Source organism: Babylonia areolata, chromosome 29 (genome assembly GCF_041734735.1).
Source record: "Babylonia areolata isolate BAREFJ2019XMU chromosome 29, ASM4173473v1, whole genome shotgun sequence".
Lineage (NCBI taxonomy): Eukaryota > Metazoa > Mollusca > Gastropoda > Neogastropoda > Buccinidae > Babylonia > Babylonia areolata.
In genome coordinates, this window is record NC_134904.1 from 7,748,224 (window position 1) to 7,758,515 (window position 10,292).

Sequence of the window (10,292 nt, forward strand, 5' to 3'; positions counted from 1 at the left end):
TGTAGTGTAGTGTAGTGTAGTGTAGTACAATGTTTTGCACCTTGGTGTAGTGTAGTGTAGTGTAGTGTAGTGTAGTGTGGTGTAGTGTAGTGTAGTGCTGTGCAATGTTTTGCACCTTGGTGTAGTGTAGTGTAGTGCAGTGTAGTGTAGTGTAGTACAATGTTTTGCACCTTGGTGTAGTGTAGTGTAGTGTAGTGTAGTACAATGTTCTGCACCTTGGTGTAGTGTAGTGTAGTGTAGTGTAGTGTAGTGTAGTGTAGTGCAATGTTTTGCACCTTGGTGTAGTGTAGTGTAGTGTAGTGTAGTACAATGTTTGCACCTTAGTGTAGTGTAGTGTAGTGTAGTGCAATGTTTTGCACCTTAGTGTAGTGTAGTGTAGTGCAATGTTTTGCACCTTAGTGTAGTGTAGTGTAGTGTAGTGTAGTGCAATGTTTTGCACCTTAGTGTAGTGTAGTGTAGTGTAGTGCAATGTTTTGCACCTTAGTGTAGTGTAGTGTAGTGTAGTGCAATGTTTTGCACCTTAGGGTAGTGTAGTGTAGTGCTATGTTTTGCACCTTAGTGTAGTGTAGTGTAGTGTAGTGTAGTGTAGTGTAGTGCGGTGCAGTGGAATATTTTGCACCTTAGTGTAGTGTAGTGTAGTGTAGTGTAGTGTAGTGTAGTGAAGTACAATGTTTTGCACCTTGGTGTAGTGTCGTGCAGTGCAATGTTTTTCACCTTAGTATAGTGTAGTGTGCTGTAGTGTATTGCAGTGTAGAGTAATGTCCGGAAGACCGCTTCGAGCAAGCACACGAAAGGGGTGTCTGGGATGAAACGTGTCGTGAGTGCGTGTAAGTGTGCTGTGCTGTGCTGTGCTGTGCTGTTGTGATGTGCTGTGTTGTGTTGTGTGGTGCTGTGTTGTGCTGTGCTGTGGTGTTGTGTTGTGTGGTGTTGTGTTGTGCTGTGGTGCTGTGCTGTGTTGTGTGGTGCTGTGTTGTGCTGTGCTGTGGTGTTGTGTGCTGTGGTGTTGTGCTGTGTGGTGTTGTGCTGTGCTGTGCTGTGGTGTTGTGTGTTGTGGTGTTGTGTGGTGCTGTGTTGTGGTGTGGTGTTGTGTTGTGCTGTGGTATGGTGTTGTGTTGTGCTGTGTGGTGTTGTGCTGTGGTGTTTTGTTGTGCTATAGTGGTGTGTTGTGCTGTGGTATGGTGTTCTGTGGTGTTGTGTGTTGTGCTGTGCTGTGGTGTTGTGTGTTGTGCTGTGCTGTGGTGTTGTGTGGTATTGTGCTGTGTTGTGCTGTGCTGTGGTGTTGTGTGTGGTGCTGTGTTGTGTTGTGCTGTGGTGCTGTGTTGTGCTGTGGTGTTGTGTGTTGTGCTGTGGTGTGGTGTTGTGTGTTGTGCTGTGGTGTTGTGTGTTGTGCTGTGCTGTGGTGTTGTGTGCTGTGCTGTGGTGTTGTGTGCTGTGCTGTGGTGTTGTGTGCTGTGCTGTGGTGTTGTGTGTTGTGCTGTGGTGTTGTGTGTTGTGCTGTGCTGTGGTGTTGTGCTGTGCTGTGGTGTTGTGTGTTGTGCTGTGGTGTTGTGTGTTGTGCTGTGCTGTGGTGTTGTGCTGTGCTGTGGTGTTGTGCTGTGCTGTGGTGTTGTGTGTTGTGCTGTGCTGTGGTGTGGTGTTGTGTAGTGCTGTGGTGCGGTGTTGTGTTGTGCTGTGCTGTGGTGTTGTGTGGTGTTGTGTTGTGCTGTGTTGTGGTGTTGTGTTGTGTGGTGTTGTGTTGTGCTGTGGTGCTGTGCTGTGGTGTGGTGCTGTGTTGTGCTGTGCTGTGGTGTTGTGTGGTGCTGTGTTGTGCTGTGGTGTTGTGTAGTGCTGTGCTGTGGTGTTGTGTGGTGGTGTGGTGTGGTGCTGTGCTGTGGTGCTGTGCTGTGTGGTGGTGTGGTGCTGTGCTGTGCTGTGGTGTTGTGTTGTGCTGTGTGGTGCTGTGGTGTTGTGGTGTGGTGTGGTGTTGTGCTGTGTGGTGTTGTGGTGTTGTGCTATGGTGTTGTGTTGTGCTGTGTGGTGCTGTGTTGTGCTGTTCTGTGCTGTGTGGTGCTGTGGTGTTGTGTTGTGCTGTGCTGTGTTGTGTTGTGTTGTGCTGTGGTGTTGTGTTGTGCTGTGCTGTGGTGTTGTGTTGTGTGGTGTTGTGTGGTGCTGTGTTGTGCTGTGCTGTGCTGTGTGGTGCTGTGGTGTTGTGTTGTGCTGTGCTGTGTTGTGCTGTGCTGTGCTGTGGTGTTGTGTTGTGTGGTGCTGTGGTGTTGTGTTGTGTTGTGTTGTGCTGTGCTGTGGTGTTGTCCTGTGCTGTGCTGTGGTGTGGTGCTGTGTTGTCTGGTGTTGTGCTGTACTGTGTTGTGCTGTGTTGTGGTGTTGTGTGGTGCTGTGCTGTGGTGTGCTGTTGTGTTGTGTTGTGTGGTCCCGTGGTGTGGTGTGGTGTGGTGTGGTGTGCTGTGGTGTGCTGTGCTGTGCTGTGCTGTGGTGCTGTGTGCTGTTGTGTTGTGTTGTGTGGTCCCGTGGTGTGGTGTGCTGTGTTGTGTTGTGCTGTGGTGCTGTGTTGTGCTGTTGTGTTTTGCTGTGTTGTGGTGTTGTGCTGTACTGTGTGGTGTGGTGCAGAGTAGCGTAGTTTAGTGTTTGCACCTTAGTGGTGGAGTGTCGTGTAGTGTAAAACATTGTATTACAGTGTAGTGTAGAGTAGTGCTTTTGACAACACAGTCATTTACAGAGCGTATTGTATTTGCGATACAATATTGTGTTTCGCTATCATCACCGACATTACTTGCTTTTTGCTCTTTTTTTTTTTTTTTTTTTTTTTCTCTTTTTAAAAGAAATCCCACTCACCTAATTGCGAGCGAATTTCAAACTCTGGGCTGTTGATGACGTCATTGAATCGATCGTATTCTTCTGACGTCATCTGAGCGATGACGGCATAGGTCTTGAGGCAGCGGCCGATGTTGACGTTACTGAGCCCCAGCACATACAGACGCTCGTCAGGGGACAGCAATCTCGCTGCGCGGGCTTCCGGCCGTGACGTCAACAACACAGAGGCGTGACGTAGCTTGTCTCCGAGGATCACCTGTGACGTATGTGGTGCGTGTTGGCATGCGTCATTAATCATCGAATGTCTATCAACCCGAAAGAGAGCGAGGTATTGTTTGGAGACCACTCGTCATACTAAGCATCATAGGCCTGCTTCTTCTACAGTCCGACTACCACAAGAAAGTAGATACATACATACATACATATATATGTATTTATATATATATATATATATATATATATATATATATATATATATATATATATATATATATATACGTACAGACAGACGGACGGAGAGACAGACAGACACAAAAAAAATATACAGACATACAGTCATACATTTTAATATCTCATCATCATCACTATCGGTATCATCGTGATCATCGTTGATGATGGTTAGATGATGATGATAAGGAATGCAGCAGCAAAAGCAACACCGATAGCAACAACGTCATCATCATGATCACCACTGTCAGTCAATAAAGTGTCTTTTGTACATGGTCACACACACACACACACACACACACACACACACACACACACACACACACACACACACACACACACACACACACACACACAATCTTATACCTTCTTCAGTTCTTCGTTGCTGTGGTCCTCGTCGAATCCATCAATGATGAAAACCGTATCCCGTGCATGTGCCTCCAACAACCCCCACAATTCCTCCGGGCTGATTTTGGAGCTTTCCGGTAAAACCTGTTGGGACAGACAACCAATGAATGGACAGTGAGTACTTAGAAACGTTATGGGAGGGCACCATAAGGGAGAGAGAGAGAGAGTGTGTGTGTGTGTGTGTGTGTTACATTCTGAACTTTTGACATATATATGTTACCATGAGTCACACGAACCTTGTAGTGAATACAAAATACACTTGCTGTGCGTTTCTCAAGGCCTGACTAAGCGCGTTGGGTTACGCTGCTGGTCAGGCATCTGCTTGGCAGATGTGGTGTAGCGTATATGGTTTTGTCCGAACGCAGTGACGCCTCCTTGAGCTACTGAAACTGAAACTGAAACTCCAACAGCCACAGTGACTATGTATATAACAAGTAAACATGCATCAAATTTCCAAGTGACATTTTTCTTGAGGCCATGTTAAACTTTAAAAAAATTAAATTAAATTAAATTAAAAAATATAAAAAAGACAAATAGATTAATAAATAGATAAATGAATAAATAAATGGATAAACATAAATAACATAATGAGATCAACGCTCCATCATCGTCTGACATAACTGTTGAGACACCTCCAGGGTTTTTTACTCCCTGTTTCAACTTTCCACATCATTTCTCGGTTCTCTGTATTTGCTGCGCGAAGCATCTCACCCAGTCATTCATGCCTGCCACAGAAGATTAGAAACATGCTCAGAAGATCAGTAACATGCTCAGAAGATCAGTAACATGCTCAGAAGATCAGTAACGTGCCACAGAAGATCAGTAACATGCCACAAAAGATCAGAAACATGCTCAGAAGATCAGTAACATGCCACAGAAGATCAGTAACATGCTCAGAAGATCAAAAACATGCTCAGAAGATCAGTAACATGCTCAGAGTAACATGCTCAGAAGATCAGTAACATGCTCAGAAGATCAGTAACATGCTCTTAAAAGTTAAAGGACAAATGTCCCTGTAGCATTTTAAGGCCATCGGGGTAACGATTCCATTATTCACTGTGTCTGACGCTCGGCACAGGAAGGAGGGGGCCCACTCCTCTCCTACCACTGTTTTAACCTTGCCCCGGCTAAAGAAAGGTATGGGGTGGGGGTGAAGGAAGGTGGGGGGGTTGAAGAAAGCTGCGGAGGGGGGGTGAAGAAAGGTGCGGAGGGGGGGTGAAGAAAGGTGGGGGGAATGAAGAAAGGTGGGGGGTGGGAGGATGAAGAAAGGTGGAGGGTGGGAGGATGAAGAAAGGTGGGGGGTGGGGTGGGGATGAAGAAAGGTGGGGGCGTGGGGGTATGAAGGAAGGTGGGGGTTGGGGGGATGAAGAAAGGTGGGGGGTTGGGGGGATGAAGAAAGAAAGGTGGAGGGTTGGGGAGGATGAAGAAAGGTGAGGGGTTGGGGGGATGAAGAAAGGTGGAGGAGTTGGGGAGGATGAAGAAAGGTAGGGGTTGGGGAGGATGAAGAAAGGTGGGGGGGTTGGGGGGATGAAGAAAGGTGGGGGGGTTGGGGAGGATGAAGAAAGGTGGGGGTTGGGGAGGATGAAGAAAGGTGGGGGGTTGGGGGGGATGAAGAAAGAAAGGTGGGGGGTTGGGGAGGATGAAGAAAGGTGGGGGGTTGGGGGGATGAAGAAAGGTGGGGGGTTGGGGGGATGAAGAAAGGTGGAGGGTTGGGGGGGTGAAGAAAGGTGGGGGGGTGAAGAAAGGTGGGGGGGATGAAGAAAGAAAGGTGGGGGGTTGGGGGGTATAAAGAAGGGTAGGGGTCGGGGGGATGAAGAAAGGTGGAGGGGTGGGGGGATGAAGAAAGGTGGAGGGGTGGGGGGATGAAGAAAGGTGGAGGGGTTGGGGGGGGGATGAAGAAAGTTGGGGGTTGGGGGGGTGAAAGGTGCGCGTTCACACCTTGCTGAGGTAAGGAAACGTGGAGTAAAAGAGCCTTTCCCCGGTGACACAAAACATGCCGACACGGGACTGGAACCTTGGTCAACACTGAATCGGAGGTGCAACGCCTTACGATATCTGCCACGGCCCATGTCCTGCTCTAGGGTTACGCTGCTGGTCAGGCATCTGCTTGGTAGATGTGGTGTAGCGTATATGGATTTGTCCGAACGCTTTGACGCCTCCTTGAGCTACTGAAACTGAAACTGAATAGGGTTACCAAATGCAGAGGTGCCAAAGCGAAATTGCATGAATGCATCTGCATCTCTGAATACTGTGAATCCAAGCAGTCGGACGATCTCTCTGACACGAAATCTCTCTCTCTCTCTCTCTCTCTCTCTCTCTCTCTCTCTCTCTCTCTCAGTCTAGTCTCTCTAAATTTAGTCTCTCTCTCTCTTTTTTTTTTTTTTTTTTTTTTTTTTGCTGCTGTTGTTGTTTTGTTTTGTTTTATCTTATTTATTGTTGCTGTTTAAGATCACAAACTACCAAAGCCGCCTCACCCATCCCCCCCTCTTTTTGTGGTTTTTTTTTTAACCAAAAGTCATTTAATTGTCAAACACCAGATCCCTTTTATCAACCAGATCATAATAATTATCATAAAGTACCATATCGGCTGAACATAATGAGTCCGATATCTTTTTACTCTTGAACTGTGACAGACAGTCCCAAGGATATTCCATCCCTCTCATCAACTGACAAAAGGATAGCAAATGGCATTTCTCCATTTTCCAAGCAGCTTGAGCCAATACTTCATATATCTGGCTGCAAATGCTAAGAATATGGGATAGAGACAGACAGACATACACAGAGACAGACAGTTAAACAGACAGGTCTATTTTCGTAATATTTGCCCAACCTGTTCATTCTCCCATGCACTGATTTTTTCCCATTGCAAAGGTCTTCAGCAAGGTACAAGAAAATAATACACCGTGTTTATTGGAGTTATTGCGTTATGTTTGACCCAGAAAGCTGTAAGGCAGTGGGTGCATCTTGAACTGAACTTCGTTTGTATGCAGAGAAAAAAAAAAAAACCTTCAAGCTATCAAGCTTCGTGATTAATTAAGTAAAATCACGTTCCATAAGCGTTGTCGGTGTGAAGGTGGCGCACAGCAGGTGTGTGTGAAGTGCGGAAAAATGAGGGAGGGGGATGAGGAGAGAGGGGGGGGGGGGGACGGGAGGAGAACGAAAGGGGGGAGGGGGAGGTGCCAACTGGCGGGAAAAGGTGTGCGGCCGTGAAGAGGGGGAGAGGGGGTGGGGGTGGGATGGAAAAGGGGTGCGGGGTGGGGGGGGGTTGTCGAGGGCGACAGAGGAAGAAAAAGGAAGATTATTATTCTGATTCTGAGTTTTGCATGAATGTAAATCATAATCCTGACGATTGAAGATAACAATAACAACAATGACTACATCCACGTGAACACACACACACACACACACACACACACACACACACACACACACACACACACACACACACACACACACACACACACACACACACACACACACACACACACACGTGGGTACGTGCATCCACAAAGGCACCCACAATTGTAATTCGTCAGTGGAGGTGGAACAACGGCCAGGTGGTGTGCGCAGGACTTGGAAGCCAGTGTCTACGGGTTCGAGTCCCATTATATTGACCGGAGGTTTTATCCCCCCCACCCCCACCCCCTGCCCCTCCACCAGACCTAGAGTGGTGGTCCGGGTGCTAATCTTTCAAAGTTAATGATAAATTGAGGACCAGTGTGCAACATGAACCCACCCAAAAGAACCCTCACCAACAACAAAAGTTTCCCTGGGAAAAAATCTGTAGGAAAACCCACTTTGATAGAAGAAGAAGAAGAAGAAGAAGAAGAAGAAGAAGCAGATGCATGACCTTCACAGAAACCCAACACCCATGTGAGCCAACACTACGTTTGCGTGAAACATTATCATAGAATTTGTTAAAACAATTCAACACACACACAACAACAAAAAACCCACTAATCGGTAAATGCATCAAAATATGATAAAATGTAAGATGCGTAGAAAACAAACGATTCAAAATCAGAACTCGATACAAAACAACGCACTACAATCCAAGTGAGCTGCTTAGGTTTATAAAATGTAATAATCCTTTTTGTCACACCGCTTACCAGAGAGTGGACGGCTTTAGCCAGAGGCCCACGAACCAAGCGAGCATCCAAGTAGATAAGGAATCTGTAGTGACTGCTAAAGTAGGTGCTCTGGCTAGCCCACTGGTACGTCAGCATGGCCGCCAGATACGTCTTTCCGCTTCCGCTTTCTCCCTCCACCAGCACGCGCTTCCCTCGGCCTGACGTCACTACCGCCGGAAGTATGTTGCTGAGCTGAAGTTTGTGGCTGTGGTGTGTCGGACATAGCGAATTACTGATAGATACTTCTTTTCGTGTATTTATCTATTCACTTATTTATTTATTCATTTGTGTATTTATGTATTTACGTTTTGTTGCTAATTTTTCTGTCTCACTGTCTGTTCGTTCATTTGCATTTTGCTTTATCTTTGAATGTTACAAAAAGACATAATCTATTCATTAGAAAGACACAGACAGGTGCAGACTCAGAGACACATAGATACAATGAAAGAGAGAAAACGACGGGAAATAAAAACAGAATAAAATACAAAGAGATAAAGAGGAGAGGCGGAGAGATAGAGGGGGGGGGGGAGAAAGAGGCAGGGTAGTGGGGGAGAGGGGGGAGAAAGAGGCAGGGTGGTGGGGGAGAGGGAGGGGGGGAGAAAGAGGCAGGGTGGTGGGGGAGAGGGAGAGGGAGGGAGAAAGAGGCTGTCTGTCCCTCTGTCCTTCTGTCTGTGATACTCTCACTGCGTCTGTCTGTCTGTTTGTATGACTGTCTTCCGGATTGTCTGTTTGGCAAGCTGTATGTCCGTCTGACTGTGAAGCTTTTGTTGACCTCTTTGTCTGAGTCTGGCTTTCCTTTCATCCCCCCCTCTCTCCCCCACCACCCTGCCTCTTTCTCCCCCCCCCCCTCTCTCTCTCCCCCACCACCCTGCCTCTTTCTCCCCCCCCCTCTCCCTCTCCCCCACCACCCTGCCTCTTTCTCCTCCCCCCTCTCCCTCTCCCCCACCACCCTGCCTCTTTCTCCTCCCCCCTCTCCCTCTCCCCCACCACCCTGCCTCTTTCTCCTCCCCCCTCTCCCTCTCCCCCACCACCCTGCCTCTTTCTTCCCCCCCCCCACCCCCCTACAGTGGACTCCTACAGACATACTGAGAGACAGACAGGGGGACAGACAGATCAGCAGATAGGTGAAAAGACAGACAGAGGGACAGAGAGACAGAGAGATGGACTGACAGACAGAGGGACAGAGAGAGGGACAGAGAGATGGACTGACAGACAGAGGGACAGAGAGACAGAGAGATGGACTGACAGACAGAGGGACAGAGAGACAGAGAGATGGACTGACAGACAGAGGGACAGAGAGACAGAGAGATGGACTGACAGACAGAGGGACAGAGAGACAGAGAGATGGACTGACAGACAGAGGGACAGAGAGACAGAGAGATGGACTGACAGACAGAGAGACAGAGAGATGGACTGACAGACAGAGAGACAGAGAGATGGACTGACAGACAGAGAGACAGAGAGATGGACTGACAGACAGAGGGACAGAGAGATGGACTGACAGACAGAGGGACAGAGAGATGGACTGACAGACAGAGAGACAGAGAGATGGACTGACAGACAGAGGGACAGAGAGATGGACTGACAGACAGAGAGACAGAGAGATGGACTGACAGACAGAGGGATAGAGAGATGGACTGACAGACAGAGAGACAGAGAGATGGACTGACAGACAGAGGGATAGAGAGATGGACTGACAGACAGAGGGACAGAAAGACAGAGAGATGGACTGACAGACAGAGAGACAGAGAGATGGACTGACAGACAGAGGGACAGAGAGATGGACTGACAGACAGAGGGACAGAGAGACAGAGAGATGGACTGACAGACAGAGGGACAGAGAGATGGACTGACAGACAGAGGGACAGAGAGACAGAGAGATGGACTGACAGACGGAGGGACAGAGAGACAGAGAGATGGACTGACAGACAGAGGGACAGAGAGACAGAGAGATGGACTGACAGACAGAGGGACAGAGAGACAGAGAGATGGACTGACAGACAGAGGGACAGAGAGACAGAGAGATGGACTGACAGACAGAGGGACAGAGAGATGGACTGACAGACAGAGAGACAGAGAGATGGACTGACAGACAGAGGGACAGAGAGACAGAGAGATGGACTGACAGACGGAGGGACAGAGAGACAGAGAGATGGACTGACAGGCAGAGGGACAGAGAGACAGAGAGATGGACTGACAGACGGAGGGACAGAGAGACAGAGAGATGGACTGACAGGCAGAGGGACAGAGAGACAGAGAGATGGACTGACAGACAGAGGGACAGAGAGATGGACTGACAGGCAGAGGGACAGAGAGACAGAGAGATGGACTGACAGACAGAGGGACAGAGAGACAGAGAGATGGACTGACAGACAGAGAGAAAGAGAGATGGACTGACAGACAGAGGGACAGAGAGACAGAGAGATGGACTGACAGACAGAGGGACAGAGAGATGGACTGACAGACAGAGGGACAGAAGGACTGAGATATGGACAGACA

General features: G+C 48.2%; 1 protein-coding gene across 1 annotated transcript in view; it reads right to left on the reverse strand.

Annotated features, from left to right (window-relative positions):
- LOC143274892 (uncharacterized) overlaps positions 1–10,292 on the reverse strand; it is a 66,372-nt gene that overhangs the window by 10,063 nt on the left and 46,017 nt on the right. Inside the window, exons 8-10 of the mRNA XM_076578875.1 lie at positions 7,773–7,998; positions 3,622–3,747; positions 2,830–3,064 (exon numbers count right to left, since the gene is read on the reverse strand). Of these exons, the coding sequence (XP_076434990.1) occupies positions 2,830–3,064; positions 3,622–3,747; positions 7,773–7,998 (587 nt within the window). The remainder of the gene's footprint in view (positions 1–2,829; positions 3,065–3,621; positions 3,748–7,772; positions 7,999–10,292) is intronic.